This window comes from Phyllopteryx taeniolatus, chromosome 1 (genome assembly GCF_024500385.1).
Source record: "Phyllopteryx taeniolatus isolate TA_2022b chromosome 1, UOR_Ptae_1.2, whole genome shotgun sequence".
NCBI classification, from domain to species: Eukaryota; Metazoa; Chordata; class Actinopteri; order Syngnathiformes; family Syngnathidae; genus Phyllopteryx; species Phyllopteryx taeniolatus.
This window is the reverse complement of record NC_084502.1, coordinates 2,291,741-2,311,312: the sequence shown is the minus strand read 5'-3', so window position 1 is coordinate 2,311,312 and position 19,572 is coordinate 2,291,741. Positions and strand designations below refer to the sequence as shown.

Genomic DNA, 19,572 nt, shown 5'->3' with positions numbered 1-19,572 from the left:
GGGCAAAAGTTATCCTCCATAGTGGTTGTCAATATCAAGCACAGTGATGAATAGATGATTCAGCTCCTCTAGTGTTCATCAATGCTTGTTAAATTTCCTGTGATTGTGAGCGGTTGTTTGTGTATGGACCTTGTGATTGGCTAGCGGCCAGTCCTGGGTGTCACCCTTGACCCTGAACAGGTTCAGCATTAGAAAATGGTGCGCGAGCATTTTAATTAAAATGCATTTGCGGCATAGGTCCATTGCTGTCTTTTTCTCCTAAGTGTTTCTCCTAGATGAATGAATACAGAAGAATACAGAATGAAAACAAAAATAAAATAGTCCATCATTCCTACTATTTATGTCAGCAGAGGTCATCAAAGAGCTTCTAAACAACCTCTCACTAGCTGACAAGGATAAGGGGATTTTAGTGTACAGGATATAAAACGGCAAGTGGAAATGTAACGTATGACTATTTTATGAGGTCTAAATCTTTTAATCTTACACATTTGTGCTTGGTTAAATCCACAGTGGTGTAACACTCTCTTGATCATTTAAAAGTGAGGCATAATGTTTACACGTTCGCTGGTTTGCAAGCAGACGTGACTCAGCAGAGGACACCTGCAGGCTGACAAGCTTGATTTAAAATGGGAGTCAAATCCCAACGGATGTTCATTTCACCCAAGAATAAATGCAAGGCTTGCCTAAAGCATAGTGGCATACAGTTGGCAGCTTCAACGGGGCATCCAGGAGCAAATTATGGATAAAAATCCTTAATTCACATGTAAGATTTTAAGGCATTTTAATTAGTAATTTCATGTTTGACTTGTTAACGGCTGCACCTACTTGAACTTGAAAGGAGACATCTACAGTAGTATTGCACGTGCTTCAGTAGTCGAAATGATCATGATAGAGGAAGTAATTTTCATGTGTTTTTAAGCACGTCAATTAAGACCAAAACAACAATAATTGCTTTAAATCGACGAAAACTTTACCAGTGATAAGTTTTTAGGAGACGTTTTGTCCCTGGAAATCTCATGGCCTAATCAATTGCATGTGTTTGCCCAATGATGAGTCCCCCTCCGTGAGGCGAAATACTTTTTGCCTCACCTTGTGCTTTTATCTGTGGTTTTATGCGACCAGCAAAACTAAATATGCAACGTAAATATTAAATACATGAGCTTGACTATTGAAAATCTGAGTGCATATTGACATTATCTGAAAACATATTGGATCTGTTGCAGTACCAGTATTTCACCAATATATAGTGCTCATGCTCTGTGCTATTTCTGCTTTTGAGTAAAGGATTGCAATCTGAGTTGAGGCGGGCTGCCCCTTGCCACGTTTCATATTTCGGCAATTTGCAAATTCAGCAATTCAATCATTTTTGGATTCCAAAAAAAAAATAATCAAGATAAATCACAGACCAGAGAACTCAAATTGGAAATACTACTTTTTCATGATTTTCTTTTTTTTTTTTACTCTACATGATGCAGCTAATGCGCTGCCTTCCCTGACCGTCCCTGCTTCTTGTAACATTACAACTTCCTTTTCACCCCACAGTCCTAAATATCATTCATATTTTTTTGTGAATAACGCAGCAGAATTACATTTTCTCCTCCTACACCATTGAACAGCAGGAATATGTTTATTAGCCGTGAAAATTATTTTGTAGAGCTACATTTACTGCATTACATGGCCCATTTGATATACAACAGATTTAGAAATGTGCAATATTTGGTGTGCTAATTTTGTATCAACCTTATGCTATATAAATATACATTAAAATATAATTTATTTAGATAATCCCCCTGACAACTAATGAATGAATGAATGCAGGGAGACCTGCTCAGTCAAGTACTTGACAGCTTGAGAGATTGTACTATCATTTGTGAAATAAAAAGGCTTTGTGAGCAAAGAAAACAGTATAACAATAAACAGTGTTTTTGCTGTACACAACACAGACAATCAGATCGCAGACACGGAGGCATGCGAGGAGAGATGTCAAAGTGAAAGAGGCGCGCAAACAACGCCACACCTTTTGAGCAGGGCCTTGCTCAAGGGCACCACAACCTGCGTTAAGAAGCAAACATCTATCCGACAACTAGTTGCCATTTTCAGTTTTTGTCTGCAGTGGGGAAACATTGTTAAAGCTTTCCCCAGCTTTAACAATGACACACACACACAAATATACAACTACAGGGGACTTCAAGCTTTACAGCTAAGCAGTATTGTCAACAAATATTTTTTTTTTATAAACTGTAGTTTATTATCATGCAAAAAAAAGTATTAATCATACATTCGGTATTATAATGAACAAAAGAGTACTAAAATGAACACTTTTATTGCAGACATTAGGATTTCCACAGAGCGGGGCATTGCGCCAGAACAGATGCCATGATTGCAGTATCCACCAGATGTCGCTGTTTTACATACAGTACATGACTATACGTACAGTGCTGGCCCAAACCTTAATGGGACCCAAAGCAGCAGAATTTGATTCCTCCCACCATGTTTAATGTGTTTAAAAAATATTAAAAAATTTAAAGCACACACATACACACACACACACACACACAAACAAACACCTTTTGTGCCGCTTGGTTCCCTTATGCCTTGATCCAGCTCTGACTATGTGCATGTATACATTATGCGCACAGTGGACAAATTAGGGTGAGGCAAACTATCTCAGGACAAAACCTAAACCTTGAAAAGAACAGATGGAATCCATTTTAAAACGCAATATAAGCAAGGCTACCAACAACCCACTGCATTACTGGAATATATACAGTACATTTAAAAAAAAAAGAAAAAACTTATGAAGACAGCCTCCGTGAGAAGTTTTCAAAATAGGAAAGAGTACAAACTGCTTTCAAAGAGCACATGAATGATTTTTCAGGCACGTGCACACATAGGCCCCAAGTAGTGCTCAAGCACCTGCCCTTTCGCCACAGTTGGAAAAAAAAGTGCCCTTTTCGCAGCAGACCTTTTTTTTCTTCATTCATGCATTTAAAACAATAAAAGTTATCCCCTCTGTCATCAATTGCAACCAAAGTGTTATGATATTTTAGGGGCATTTATTTGAGTCCTTGGGAGAATTTTACATATGCTTCCACTTTAATTCATTTGGGGTTAATTAGAGGAGTTCGCATGTTCTCCCCGTGCCTGCGTAAAACCAAACAAATTGTATGAAATGATCCTCTAACAGGAAGTCAAACTGGTTCAAAGAAACGGGAGAGGTGTGTTGTCATTATTTGGAGCGATAACAAGCGAACAATGTCGGTACTCTTGTATTATTTTTGTGTTCGCAAGCGCTCCTCATTCTGGACGAATGATTTGCACCTGCTTCTGTTTTATATACAACACCTTCCCGTAATAAACGTCCCCTTTCCCCTCATTATTTTTGCTTCGCTTGCTTTCCACTTGAATCTTGTTATTTCAGATGTGAAACTTCCTGCTACAAAGCCTACAAGAATATTTATATTCCTGGTTGTGCAGCAGCATATGTGGAACAGCGCGATCCCCCCCACCCCCGGAATTAATATTCGCTGCTGGCCCACGGGCTGCGCTGCCTTGTTGATTAGCGCCTCATTTGCAATAATAACATGCCTAGGGGGGCTAAAATTAGGCCCCACCGTGCCAGTTGTGCTGATAGGGGACGGGGGGGAATTTTGAGTCTGTGATTGTCTTGACTGCAAATTTTGTTAATGTGAGCTAGCTATATATTTTTTTTAATGCTGAAATGTTAAAAAAAAAGTGTGATGAGGAGATTCTTTCAGAGGTTGAAGCCAACAAATGATTAGCGATTATTGATGTTTTCAGGCCATTATAAAGAAATCCGTTGAAAGATGCTGAGGAATCCTTTTTCTCCTTCCTGGTATATTTTTCTTAGCTTGCATTTTCAACCGAATCTTTTTTGTCAATCTTGTTACGCGTCAAGCAAACATTAAGTTGGAGACACTTGAGTCCTGTATTGGCTTACCATAAGCAAGGGCAGATGATTACTAGGCAATCAAACAGTGACATCTAGAGGATGTAAAGGAATGTCACACCGAATCATTCAACTATAAAAACCACCGAGAATTAAGTATCTAAACGTGCAGTTCTGATTTTTTTTTTCATTTTTTTATTTTTGTCTTCTTCTTTTTCACAACGTTGTCACCACACAATCACTAATTAAAGAAGCTTTTCTCGCTGGACATTCTTTTTTCTGACCTCTACTGGTTCGCCTAGGAAAGTACAGTTCTGTTTTTGTTTCTGTATCTATGCGACACCTCACGTCACTTTCCCAGAATGTGTTTCAAAATCCAAAGGGGGGGGGGGGGTGATTTTATATATATATATATATATATATATATATATATATATATATATACATATATCCCTCCATTTTCTGTGCTGCTTATCCTCACACGGGTCACGGGCGGGCTGGAGCCTATCCCAGCTATCTTCAGGCGAGAGGCGGGGTACACCCTGAACTGGTCGCCAGCCAATCACAAGCCACATATAAACATATATATATATATATATGTATATATATATATATATATTTATTTATTTTTTTTTTTTTAATTTATTTTACTATTATTTTTTCTTTTAATCGATCGCATGTAACCATTGAATGAAAATATTAATCCGGCAATTTCGTTGGGCGGTATTCTCAGTTTCATATTGGTGGAATTCAGGCTATAAACATGCAATACAACGCATGTAAAACCGTGAATGGGAATATTAGCCGTGTTCGTCCACAACACAACAAAGCACGCCATATCCTCTAAATATCATTTATTGTTCAATCACTTGGTCCTTGGACAAACTACCCGCACTCACTTCATACTTGGTAGGATACACTTATGACCAAAGAACACGTTTGACACTGCTACAGATTAACAGAACTGCCATATCGAATGTTAAGATATCTACTTACTGTCATGCTGACTTTTTTTATTTGTGTTTTTTTTTTTTTTTTTTTTTTTTTTTAAACCAGTGTTAATGACTTACTGATGCTGTTCCTGATGCTAGTGTGGCGTCTGGCATAATAATGGCATCTGTAAGTCCCACTTGCTGTACGGCATTTCATCGCATTGTCCCTCTATGGCAGCAATTTGGATTTACAGTTCGATCAGACTGGACTTGACTTCATCAGACCCCATTTTAAAACAAACAAACATTTTAAGGGGAGGGGGGGAAATCATATCACTAATCCTCATCCCATTGCACAATGTCTTGTCATTACGTTTCTTAGTTGTGCTGTATTTGAAGTAAACAGCTGTAGTTACAAAGAGATCCAGATGCATCTACAACTTGTATATGAGCGTCGTTGTCCTGCACCAGTAACAATTTGTCATGGTTACGTCGTATATAAAAAAGACAAAAAGAAAAAGGAGAAAAAAATGACCTCCGCAGAGTGACACTTCTGTACATTTACTGTATGTTTTTTTTGTTTTTGTTTTTTTTTGCACATAGCTGGAACGGTTAGCTCTTTTCCCACAATATCCCACTCACCATATTTTGTGGCAAGACCTTTGAAGCTTCACTTTTCAGTGTCTCGGATGGAGGAGCCATGGCCTCGCTTGTCCAAAAACGTGACCCTCGGGTGAGCCGTTTCACCGGAGGGATGCGCTCCTCTTTTGCAGCATTGTTCCCCGTGTAGTCTTTAAAGTCTTCTCGATCGTTAGTGCTTTTACTACTAACCGACGTTGTGCTAGTTTGAGTTTGTAGGACCCCCTCCGCCCTCATCGCCCGTCCGGTCCAGTCCGGTCCGGTACAAGGCCATTTCACAGTTAAATCCCAAGCAGCAGTCTCGTTTAGGGACGGGGCGGGAGACATCGAAAGCTCTGAAGGGCCGCTCACTCCAGCCAGACGCCAGACCAGAGTTTCCTTGTTTTTTCATTCTGGCGGACTCTGCGTTGTGCCCCGTTGGCTTATTTTAAACTGCGCTTCATGCAACACTTTCCGATTATCTGGAAACACTGCACTAGCTCAGATTGAGCAGCTTTTTATGGCATGCAGCTAGCAGGACTAAAACTGGCCCTTTGAAGAATATAGTTGTTGCAGCAGTAAGACAAAGGATACTTTAGAGAAAGCTGGAAAGACGACGAGCGACGGAAGCTTGTAATATGACACTTGTGAGACATTTAATCGAGAGCATCAGATGTTAGCTGTGATAGCGACAGATAGCCAAGTACGGGTCGCATGGCTGGCTGGGGTAAAGGCCGCTTGTTGCCCCTCAGGGCACCGGGACTGTCCTTGACCTTTGACATTTGGATCACGGACTGAAGGCCCAGGAGAGGCTTGAGCATCCAGACAATGGATGCCAAGATACAAGTCAATGAGGAAAGAGTATCCTGCATTTACTTCCGAGCGATTTACAAGGTTTTCACGTGGACAGGCATTTTGTTCAAGAAATACTCTGTGGAGGATACTTTTTCCATGACTTGCTCTCCGCCTCAGCCTCGCTTTTCCTCTCTCCGCCCCTGTCCGCTTTCCTCACAGACTGTTCTTGTCCGGCAACTCGGCCTCTGGACTGCGGGGGAAGTAGACGGTGGCCTTGTGCTCCTCATAGCGGTCGATGTGCTTGAGGTGGACCACCATGTGAAGGGCGTAGGCCAAGACCAGGAGCAGGATCAGAGACGTCACCAAGCCCATTAGGATGGCCGGCGTCAGGAAAGTGGCGCAGTCACTGGCCGACGCGAACTTGTCCGACTGCACATTGAAGGCTTGAATCTGAAAGAGAAGGCAGAGAGCTGAGATTAGGCCGAATTAAAGAGGACGAGTGGCTCTTACTGGACTTAGCGGACGCAGGTTGAGACAGCCTAGCAGATGGCCCAGCACGCTGAGTACAGACAGACCAACAGACTGCCAAACATACGGTGTGACAGACTGATGGCACACTAAGAAACGCGGCTGGCAAACATACACATGTACACAAGTAGAAAATGGGATGGGGGGGGGGGGGGGGGGGAATTAAAGTAGCAGCGAGAGTGAACGCTACCATCATCCTGAAATATCATGCCAGCGTACGTTTAAAAAATAAAAATAAAAAATCAACAATGCTAGTTGATTAAAACAGATCCATTTGAAATAGTTGCACAAATATACAAAGTGAGTCATGACATACATCTGAACAGGCAGGCATAGAAAATTATGACTAATAGCTGCTCTATTATTAGATTTTTCTCAACACGCGTATCCATATCAGGGTCAGCAAAACCAGCCTCGGTTTTACTAAATTAAACAGTAGGTGGGAAAATCATTATTATCACTGGCAGACACTGGTGGGAGCCTGAGGGAACAACGCCCGCACCGCCTTTCTAAAATCGTACTTGGAAATCGGTGAAAGTGATGTGCCAGTTGGCGGACGTGTCCGTGTGGGAGCTGGGCACCAGTAGGGTGTCATATTTGTGCAGACTGCTGACGTGCTGGCAGTGGTAGGACGAGGTGGCGGGCGCGTAAACTTCGCTGGCGTTGAACGTGGCCTCTTGCGTCCAGTTGTAGTGGATGTGCACGCTGTCCAGGGTGAACCAGTTTTGACCTGCTGCCTCGTAAAAGGTGTTTGACATCTGAAGCCTGGAGCAGATGGCGTACATCAATAAATAAATTGGTTTTTTTTTAAACAACAAAAAAAAAAAAAAAAACAACCTCATATTTCAGAAATTAACCTCAGGGAAAGGAATACAACATCTCTTTCTGGATACTGCTATTTAGTAATATAATGGATATTACAAGTAATCGTGTGCTGTTTTGGGCATTTAACTGCTGCAGCAACAAAACGTAATAGCAGGAATATATAACATATGAACTGTGACACTTACAATATTTTAGTATGAAACATGCTTCATCAATAAAGTTTGATTGATTGATTGATTGATGATGTATTTGGTTTGCGCATCTGCCTCACAAGGAAAAAGGATTCGGGTTAGAATTTGGGCTTGAGCCGTTCTTTTTTCCTTTCCTTTATTGTTTTGCAAATTCCTCGAGACTCTGAAATCATCCACAGCCAGCGTGCATTTGAGTTTGAATGCATGTTGGTCTAAATGTGCCCAGCGATTGACTGGTAACCCGGGTGAATCCCGATTATACTCCAACTCACCCGTGACCCTGAACAGAAAGCACTAGAAGCACTAGATGGACTATTTATTGTTCTATTGCTGTATTTATTTATGATGCATGCATTCAATTTTGTGAGCAGTCTTCCTTAACTGCAGGATGATGAATTCAGTTAAAAAAATAAAATAAATGTCCATAAAAGGTTGCTGATTGTTGAAAACATTTCAAGCAAGAAGACAAAAGGTACCTGATTACGAGACCTCGCAAGTCTTCCACATCACCAAACTTTAATGAAAGCCTGTACAAGAACAACATTAAAAATGTGTTAATTCAGTCAAAAATAACCTTGAAACATTTTGATTACTATGTGTTGCTTTAGAGTTTGTTGTTTTTTTTTCAGACAAGTGCCTGATGTTTGCCAGTTTAGTTGCAGAGGAGGAAAGCAAGAAATCGACCGCAAGGAGAAGCATGTGACGTGGGTTCTTAATCTTCCTTACGTGGCCTTCTCCTTGGTGCAGACGGAGCCTTTGGTGTCCACGGGTGAGTTGGGATTGAACACGCTCTCAGTCAGATCGATGAAGGTGTGATTCCGGTAGCGGATGGCCAGGCGCTTGGCCTTGAACAGAATGCAGGTCTTCCCATTGTAGGACACGCTCAAGGGGCCGTACGGGCCCATCAGCGACTGGAGCAGCTTCCTCTTGCTGTGAGACATCGCTGCATGGTTCCACTTGAAAGGCTGAGAGCACAAAGAACGACGTAGGCACTTTATTGAGTTGAACTTTTAGTATTAACTTCACGTCGTTTTGATTTGTTACCAACAGTATGTTCTCTTCATGTTGTAGTGTTCTCTTGCCTGCACTGCTTCCAGTAAGAGTATGTTACTTATTTTTTTGGTTTTTCTCCCCAAATCAGATTTCAGCCTCTATGTGTTACCGTGTCAAGCTAATCTGCCCTGGGCCTTCAGAATCAGTAGTGCTGGCTGAAGTAACTTCAACTCAATTAGCTATGGGACTGTCTAAAAGCTTCAAAATACAACACATTATGGCTTGTAATACGTTGCCTTGCAAACTACACGGCCCTCTTGACAGATAATAGAACACAAAAGCAGATACGCGGCCCTACTACATTTTGTCCACTAGAGGGAGACAGTAACTGAATCCTTATTGTACCGCACAAGCAATGTTGATCCCACGTTTACCAATTTGGTGAAAACTGGTTCAACTGTGCATTGGCTAGTTGATTGAACCCTAATCGATACAAATGTTGTAGTGTTGAACTAAAACCATAATTGCAGATGATCAGAGGATCCAGCAAATGAACGGAAAGTCGTTTTGTTCCTCTGACAAATTAAGCAACATTCCTGACACCCGACACAGGCGCAATGTTGGGTTTTCCCAGCTTTTCTGTCATATAAATCCATCTTTTGAATCGCTTTGTGCTAATCCACAACTGTTTTACTGTGAGTGCCTTTTCTCTCATCATTTATGAATAACTAACTGGCTAAGGGTTGTTGCATATGGTACATATTGTATTTCATGCCTGGAATAGCCACCTTTGTGAATGCAGTGTATTTTAAAAGAAAAGAAAATTTTCAAAGAACCGGAAACTTTTAGGATGCTTTCATCTATAGAAGTCAGATGTAAGCATGTCTGACATATGGCCACACAGATGTGTCATTTGGAGAATGCTGCTGTGTGTGTGTTTGTGCATGCGTGTGTTTGTGCGTGCAGGCAAAGAGGTTCCTCTGCTGAACGTGACACCTAGGAATATTCTCACATCCGAGGTCACGCACAGTGGCCGAGTGCTCTGTTTGGCTGTCACGCGGGTACAAGAAGTGGATGCACAAGTGTGACGTGCAGATCAAGACGAGACAATGGCGCAGAGGCAGAAGTGGGGTGCGTGCGTACCTGCAGGATTCTCCTGAGTGGGTTTTCATCTTGGGGCGTTAAAATGACCTCTTCGTTTTCTAAGCCATACTCGCCGTCCTGACCTGAAAACACATATTTTCACAGGGCGAGGTTATATCAGCATGCACATTCAGATGATTCAACGTAATCAAAAAAAGTTCAGCCCCTTTCACACAAACACACACGCATGCTACTGAGACAGAGGCACAAATAGATCCCCTACACCTCCGTGCCGAGGCTCCTCTCTATTGCCAGTTGTTTTGCGTCATCACTGTGACGCATCATTGTTTATTTTTATTTTTTTTATTTTTGCAGCAACACCATTATTCAGTATTTACAAATATCCTCATTTGGTCGCATCACGAGATGATGTCAATTGGAGCAGTGTTTATCGGTCTTTCTGTCAGACCGCCGAAAGGTAATCTGCCGGATTTGGGGTGCATAGATAACACAAGACATCCCACTTCTGTTTGCATTACAGTGAAGCAAACGTGTGTCAGGAACAAAATGCATTTGTCAGCATGGCCGGCTTGATTGAATCAGGCCTTTCCATCACGCCACGTTTGTCACTTACTTGATGTGACTCTTGTGGCTTGTTTGGGGTTCTCTCTGCTGTGGGGGAAAGAAAAGACAACATCAGATTTGGAGAACACGGCAGGAAGTGACACATTGAAGATTTATTGCAAATAATGTTCCGTAATGTTTACACATTTTATCTTTTTTTTTTTTTTTTTTTCCTGCAGGAAGTTCAGAAGACATAGGCTAGAGCAGAAATGTCAAAAACTGGTGCCTTGAGAAACGAGTTTAATTCGCTCCGTGACCACGCTTGGAACTCAAAATATTTGTATCTCAAATTTTCCTTTCCCATTGAAATGAATGGAAATGACATTAACCTGTTCCTGCCTTACACAAATAAAACATATTGTAATGTGTATATTAAATTGGAAAAATAGCCCTTCATACTGTAATGTTGTACTTTATAAAAGCGTACAGTAATGAAAAAATAAGTTCCAACTTAATTTCAGTGTCCATTTGTTGCCTATGATGGAAACGTCAACCTGCCAAACATGGCCGCCACGTACGCTCGTTGGTTAGCCGGGCTTCTAGAACGCTCTGGCGTATCACGTCTTCATATCTATGGGCAGGACACACTCAGCTGCATTATGATTGGCTGTTGCATTCAGTCCCGCCTGGATACAGCAGAGGCGGGATTCATAATAACACCTAACTCCTCTCTCGGCTCACAGTACGGCCCTATTATTAGTTGTTATACGCAGACGATACAACATATATGAAAGTGAGTGCTGTTATGTTGTCAATGTACATGTTGTTGCTGCACCGTTTGTTTTCGGTTAACAACATTGGCGCTAATTAGCATTTGCACTACGCTAGCAGACTGAAAGGCTAAGTTTGACATTCAGCTTGAACTGGGAGTGGCATTAAACAGCTTGCAGCCTCTTTTGGGATGAATTGTTCACTTTTTTGCCAAACAGATGCTTTTTTTGTTTTCCCTCAATTGTGTTGAGTTCACTGCCACCATTCCAGTCTGTGGTGGACTGCTAATCACTGATGTGGTACTGACACGCATATCGCTTCAGGGGCATATTGGACATGCATTTGCCTCACGTGTGCGACTGCTCAAGTGAAGCTAATCCTTTTTCCTTTTAACCGTCCAATCAAAGACTTCATACAGTGGAAATTGGCTTACTGGGCGGCACCGGGTGGTCCCGTTCTACTTGTCGCTATGCTTTGCTCTAACTCTGTGGTCTGCGCCGACCTATCTGCGATCATCTAGGACGCTCGCTACTCGTCACACAATAGCTTTTTATAATTGACCTGTTAAAGGTAAGCCTAAGACCTTTTGCAGGTAGCATGACAGCTACACTCTGCCTTCTGTGTCACATTTCTTTTCCGGTTTAAATGTTTATTTATCACCTAATGACAGCCAATGAGACACTTTAGCTGTGCATGAATGCCGTTAGACCTTGCTGGAATCAAAACATGATGGAATCAATATTTATGTCAAGTTCAAACACTTAAAAGTCATTTATTGGGTAATGGGGTGGCTACATCCAACTTTTTTTTTTTTTTTTTTTTTTGTAATTCCTTCAAAATAATCAATATCTGGATGCAAAGATACTTTCTCCATTCATGCATTGCTGTGAGACAGTCAAGTTGTGAATTTGAAGCAGTTGCGCTGGGTTTTGGCTTCTTTCATGGAGAACAAAATCTTTTGACGTCACTGAGATGTTCAGCCTATTTTCTACGTGCTTGTTGTTGCCCAAAGGGTTTTTTAATTTATTTTTTTTTCCTGGCTCCTGCATCCAAGTGATGTGCAGAATGGCTCAGACACAGTTGACGTGATTTCCACCCCACACACACACAAAATAAATCTCAGTATTCCATTCAGACATTAACCATTCAGTGTCGTGCTACAGGGAGAGTTATAGTCCACCTATAAAATCTCTGCAAGGTTAAAGTAGACTGGGCTTTATGATTATATTTTCTCCATTGCATGTGATTTCATTCAAAAAGTACAGTGCATATGAAAAGTACACAGGTTGCCAGGTTTTGTGACATTAAAAAAAGGAGACCAAGATCATTTCAAACGTCATTCAAGTGACCTGTGGTGGCTACGCTGTCATCTTCTTGAGACTGGAAGTAAAATAAACAACTGAGATAATGTGGTTGCACAAGTGTGCACACCCTCTTCCAACTGGGGATGTGGCTGTGTGTCGCTAGAAATAACTAGTCACATTCCCAAGTTTGTTAAATGGGAGTCAGCAAACACCTGTCACCTTTTAAAGTGCCTCTTCTTAACCCAAAATAAAGTTCAGCTGATATATTAGGTTTTTTCTGAGTTTTGTGCTAACACACTGACTGCTATTTCAAACTCTTCATAATTGCCATTAATGAGCAGTGTTGTGCTTGCGCCTAACATATCATTTGGAAATATGACCAAAATAGTTAATCTTGTTTTTATCTGAGCATAACACATTTTCAGATTCAGAGATTTCAAGAACAACATTTTGAAAGCAAGGTTGGGTCAAATCTGCCCTTCTGAAGTGATTGCAAACAGTGCTGCAGGTTGCCAAATGTATTTATATAAAAGTCCCAGCGGTCTGCAGCAGGTATCCACCCATCTGGTGCAATTTCCACCTGGACAATATTGTAAAGTCGGGTGCCAGGTGGATTAGGATTAGCGGTGAACACAGCCCAGGTCGACTAGAGCGCGGCCGCCGAGAGACGAAGGCCACCAGCAATTTGAGGAGATTAACAAAGTTAGAGATTAATCGAGTCAGAGTCGGCAGTATCCTGGACAGTACAAGTGCTGACTGAGCATTTTGAGCAATCTGTGAGACAATAACAATTCAACGTGAAAAACAAACAAAATGAGGCTGATCCATATCCCAGTAAGGCCATGTTCCTTCTCTCCATGACGTGCCCCCAACCAACAATAATCATACCATACAAAGACGAATAATAACTTAAGTTTACATAAATATTACAGTCCTTTTAATGTTGTTTTGAAGTATTCCACGCACAGCCTCTATGTGCTACCCGTCTGGAAATGTCAGGCATCGCATCTGTTTCCACACCAAACGGTTCAAGTAAACAAAACAAACTTAATGCTGGCTGACTTGCATTTCTGTCGCTGATCTGATTCAAAACGAGAACTCACCACCAAACCTTAGTCGACATATTTTGACTGGGAAAGGTGACAATGACTTGTGACCTGATCAGCTCCTCGCTAGAACTGATGTAAAAAATGGAGTCAAATATTACAGAATGTGGGATTGTTGAACTGAATTGGTTTGTTTGTTTGTTTTGTTTTTGGTAGGGTCCCTCTATCAAGGAAATCAGCCTGAAACATGCCCAGCCAAGGGTATGATAATCGCTTAATGGCTCATGTCTCTGTGAAATAATAACTGGACAGAGGGAAGAAAAAAAAAGACAAAAATGATCAGAGTTGCGCATGCAAAACTACTACTAGGGTTCCGTCCCTCACGCCCACTAAGGCCTCAGCTGGCCGAAGGGGACCAGAGGAGTGCACAAGTGCTTTAGCTAAAGCCCTCGTATTTGTTCTTATGCCAGTTTGGCGAGGTCAGCAACCTGGGACCGCTGCGGCCGCGTCATTGGCTGAGCCGGTCACACGGTGCCCGAGTGCCGAACATGCCCTTTTACGTAATCGACGCCACCCCTTTGGCTCACCTCACTCCCTTTTGATATATCCCGGAAACGCGTACACGCCCGCCAGTGTGCCACCTGACGTCGTGGGATTGTTGTGATGTGACCACAAAGGACTCATGTGGACTACATATCTCCCCCCGTGCTAACGTGGCTTTTGTCCGGGATCTATGGCTTCTTCCCACATTCTAAAGACATGAATTTGCGATAAAGTCAAGACTAAATTGGGCATGGTTCTTCGTCTAGTCGGTCCAGCGTGCATCCGGCCTCTCCAGCTCACTCTTTTCTACTCTTTTACAATAATCGCTTATTATGATGATAAAATAACGACCATATGCAATAGAAATCAAATGTAATCTTGTAGGTAGAGGTGCAATATTCCTCATAATGGAGCAATGATGGATCGCTAAGGTCCAAAACTACATTATGGGATGTTCTATTTTGGGCAGTGACTATCTATGATGTCACAATTTTTTCGGCCGCTTAAACACAGAAATCAAGACCTGAAAAACAAACGTCTTTGTGTCTTTCCCTGGCATTGCTGTAATTCTTTATAATGACAAACAATGTTTGCTTCATGTGGCTCAGGTATAGATCGCTCAAAACACAGCAGATTTAATAAACATCACGACCTCTGCCAAGGTCAAACAATCCTACTTTGGGTCAGCACTAAATTATATGAGCTTTTATATGAACTGCCTGTTTTTTTTATTTTCATAATAATATATATGCAATATTCAGAATAAGGAAAAATAGTTCATTGAGCCACACCTTTATCCGGATGTACACCAAAATTGAAAGAGTTCTTTCTCAGCCCATGAACCAACATCATTCGGATTGAGTACTCGGTGAAAGAAAACACGATTTAATCCCACGGTGGGCAGGTGCAGGCAGGCCTATTTAGAGAGTTCTTCGTGCAGATAAAGATGAGGTGTTCCTCGTCCCTGTTGGCATTTTCGTGGAAATTTACATTACGGCTTCTAATTTAACGGCGAGTCAAACGTCGAAGCTGACGAACAATTCGATTTGCCGCAGAGATCGAACGGGATTTTGGCTACTAAACTCAAGACTCCTTGGTTTCTGGATCAACACAATAAGAAATTTAATAATAAATAATAATAAACACACACACACAAACTCTGACTAGACAGCAAAATATGGCTTAACACTTAATCTTGATGCAGCGTCCCTTTGCTGCCCTGCTTAGCAACAGCGGCGCACTAGAGGAAGTCTGCATTTGCAGGTCATATGTCACACAAAGTCCTTTGGATGTTCAATTTCCCCTGAGGGGAATTCTGTTGTGCTTCGAAAGAAATGAGGTCATTCTAAGATGTCTGAGAATTGTAGCGTCGCCGACATTATTAGTAATTACATTATTTTGTGTCGTAACATGTTATACTTTAGTATTACAGTAGTGTTCAGAATTATAGCAGCATGTTTGGAAAAACATGGGGTGTAATGGTCAACATTCGTATAATTTCGTTTATATAGAACAGCATACTATTATTATATATCATATGCTGATATAAAACTTATCTTTTTTTTTTTCGTTCAGCATCCTATTTGTATGGAAATAAGAAAAAAAAAAACGTATCTTAATATTACTGAATTATACAGTATTTGAAAAAGAAAAATGTCTCATTTTTATGCTGCACCAGTTTTAATCTCCCAATATCCGCTTGTATGCATACTTTTTATGTAATGGTATTTTTTTACAATCACACAGATCCCAAATTGACAAAGTTTGGTTATACCTTTTACATGCAAAGATTGGCTGGTACATTAATTAACTGTTTTTGGTCAATATATTGGTTGGTGAGCAAAAGAAGTATTTTACAGTCTGCATTTTTTTTAAATATTGAAAATTGGTTTGCAGCAATCCATTCTGAAGCACACTTCACTTTCAGCCAACAGGTTTTTTTTATTTGGAAGTTTTCAGAAAATTACTTAACAACATGTTGGAGTGTGTCAGAGCTGAAACTGAGCTGTCACATTACTAAGGTGACAAACTTTGTACATGTACAAACTTTGATCTTGGGAAAATGGGATCAGGCCCTTCAGAAAAAAAGCAATGTAGCCCTGGTAGCAGATAGGTGTGAAAGTTAAATACAAGTTCAGTGTAATTACGGCAATACCATAAAATTAATCATTCAGTGACGGGGCTTGTCTTGTAGGACTGTGAAATTATAATAATCATCATCATCATAATCTGGAAGGGAGCATACAAGATGTGTTATTTAAGTGGGGCGGCTTTACACCTCACTGTAAGAAAATAGAATTATCTCATTCTTAGTAAGAAGTAAAATACAACCCCAATTCCAATGAAGTTGGGACGTTGTGTTAAACATAAATAAAAACAGAATACAATGATTTACAAATCATGTTCAACCTATATTTAATTGAATATACTACAAAGACAAGATATTTAATGTTCAAAATGATCAACTTGATTGGTTTTAGCAAATAATCATTAACTTCGAACTTTATGGCTGCAACACGTTCCAAAAAAGCTGGGACAGGTGGCAAAAAAGACTGAGAAAGTTGAGGAATGCTCATCAAACACCTGTTTGGAACATCCCACAGGTGAACAGGCTAATTGAGAACAGGTGGGTGCCATGATTGGGTATAAAAGGAGCTTCCTTGAATTGCTCAGTCATTCACAAGAGAAAATGAGGCGAGGTTCACCTCTTTGTGAACAAGTGGGTGAGAAAATAGTCCAACAGTTTAAGGACAATGTTCCTCAACGTACAATTCCAAAGAATTTAGGGATTTCATCAACTACGGTCCATAAGATCATCAAAAGGTTCAGAGAATCTGGAGAAATCACTACATGTAAGCAGCAAGGCCGAAAACCAACATTGAATGCCCGTGACCTTCGTTCCCTCAGGCGGCACTGCATCAAAAACCGACATCAATGTGTAAGGGATTTCACCACATGGGCTCAGGAACACTTCAGAACACCAATGTCAGTAAATACAGTTTGGTGCAACATCTGTAAGGGTAATTTGAAACTCTACTATCCAAAGCAAAAGCCATTCATCAACAATACCCAGAAACGCCGCCGGCTTCTCTGGGCCCGATCTCATCTATGATGGACTGATGCAACATAGAAAAGTGTTCTGTGGTCCGACGAGTCCACATTTAAAATTGTTTTTGGAAATTGTGGACGTCGTGTCCTCCAGACCAAATAGGAAAAGAACATCCGGACTGTTATGGACGCAAAGTTCAAAAGCCAGCATCTGTGATGGTATGGGGCTGTGTTAGTGCCAAAGGTATGGGTAACTTACACATCTGTGAAGGCACCTTTAATGCTGAAAGGTACATACAGGTTTTGGAGAAACATATGCTGCCATCCAAGCGATGTCTTTTTCATGGACACCCCTGCTTATTTGAGCAAGACAATGCCAAACCACATTCTGCAGCGTGGCTTCGTAGTAAAAGAAAAGGTGATATAACACAGTGGTAAACGTGAACCTGTCCCAGCTTTTTGGGAACGTGTTGCAGCCATAAAATTCTAAGTTAATGATTATTTGCTAAAAACAATCAAGTTATAAGTTTGAACATTAAATATCTTGTCTTTGTAGTATATTCAATTAGTTATAGGTTGACATGATTTGCAAATCATTGTATTCTGTTTTTATTTACTGCGATTGGCTGGCAACCATTTCAGGGTGTACCCCGCCTCCTGCCCGATGACGGCTGGGATAGGCTCCGGCACTCCCGCGACCCTTGTGAGGATAAGCGGCTCAGAAAATGGATGGATGTTTTTATTTATGTTTAGCACAACGTCCCAACTTCATATGAATTGGGGTTGTACAACAAAACCAAACATTAAGTTAAGGCCCTCCCTCCATCCCAGCCATTCATTGTGTCTTCCGCTTGTTCTTAGCCACAGAATCTGGCGTTTATTCCAGTTGACCTAACCCCAGACTGTTCGCAAGTAAGCTGCGTGGAGTTTGTGAACAAGGCATTGAGTGGGAGTTCGTCCCACACTAGCTTTATGACACTCTGCTGTGGAAAGCAATGCACCGCCAGTAGCAACTTAAAGCCTTCCTCTCCAACAACTACTGTAGTTGCGATTTCTTTTGTACACACGGGGACTTGGCCCGTGACCCTGCGTTTCCAAAGCTCAAGTCCCTGCAGATCAGCTACTGCTGGCCCTGACCTATTGCACCCTTTTATTTATTATGTATCTGCTCCTTTTGTTGGTGAGCGTAATCGTGTCAACTGTTCATCCTGCAAAGGTACATTTAAAGAATTGTTTCACGAGCCGGACATGGCTTTTGGTGTCTGTAACGACTCTGTGAGCCGGCAAGGCCCCAAAACTGATGTTCAGTCTCTGAATGTTTGATCCACATTTGACCTGCAGGACTGCAACATGCAGACAGATTCCCTTCCCCAATCTCCCCCGTCTCTCACTCTGTCCCCCACACCACCACCGCCATCCCTCCTCCTCCCTCCCTCACTCCCTCCCGCTTTCTCTCTCTCAATGACTGCATCAGTAAATTGACTCCAGCAGACCACCCCTGATGCATCCTCTCCTCCCTGTCCCATCCTTGTTTACCTTCTGTCCGTGTCCCCCTCCAACCTCTCGCATGCCCGCAGCCCCCCCAGCCTTATTTTGCGTCCTCCTTTCGGACCCGACACGATTGTACATAGACGACAGCCTCATCTGTGATCGATGAGTGGCGTCTGATGCGGTCCCCAACACTGAGGCAAACAAAGGCTCGCAGTGCAGCACTCTGGAAGCACAAGCCGCCTTCACTGTTTATAAGACAAGCGGCCAAGGTGAGATGGAGAGGTAAGACGAAATGAAGGAATACAAAAGGAAGAATCCACCTTGCATCACCACCACACACGCACACACACACACCTCTTCCGTTCATAGCGATGGAGAGGAGGATGGCTTTACCTTCTGTCCAAGATTTCAGGCACTTCATCATAGCTGAGTCCCGGCTGCAGCGCTTCGTCGGAGAGAGTCACAGCAGGCCGGCTGAGAGCAGACAGCAAGGCGATGGAGCACAGGAGGAATGCGTGCGCAGCCATTGAGACAATGAGAGGAAACTGCCGCTGCCGGAGTGCCGCTTCATAATCTGCTCCGCAAGCTCTTGTGAGCGGCACTGGCCGGGGCCAATCAGCGGAAAGCACAGAGCATCGGCGTGCGTCACAGTCCCCCTCGCTGCACTCTCCTCCTCCTCCTCCTCCTCTTCCTCTCCTCGACTCTGCTTGTTTCACACTACTCAGCCTCCCACATCCACTTCTGCGCTCTCCATCCACTATACACAGGTAGCTGCAGGCCAGTCCCACATTTAGGAAGCGTCTTGTTCTATTTAACATACCGTTGCTGCAGCCAATGTCATCCTTACATTTGCACAGACACACAGTCACAAGCGCAAGCACACACATGCAAAAACCTGGGAATGTCAAGGTCAGATCCCAGAGGATGATA

The 19,572-nt window shown here is 42.0% G+C and overlaps 1 protein-coding gene across 1 annotated transcript; it reads right to left on the bottom strand.

Moving 5' to 3' along the window:
* Nucleotides 1-2,307: 2,307 nt before the first annotated feature.
* Nucleotides 2,308-19,309, bottom strand: atp6ap1lb (ATPase H+ transporting accessory protein 1 like b). Its single transcript, XM_061797862.1, has 7 exons — nucleotides 19,036-19,309; nucleotides 10,510-10,547; nucleotides 9,936-10,018; nucleotides 8,526-8,764; nucleotides 8,276-8,326; nucleotides 7,305-7,548; nucleotides 2,308-6,705 (listed from the first exon to the last, which is right to left on the bottom strand). Exons 1-7 carry the CDS (start codon nucleotides 19,167-19,169, stop codon nucleotides 6,469-6,471), a joined length of 1,026 nt encoding a protein of 341 aa, XP_061653846.1. The 5' UTR covers nucleotides 19,170-19,309; the 3' UTR covers nucleotides 2,308-6,468.
* Between the last annotated feature and the right edge of the window lie 263 nt (nucleotides 19,310-19,572).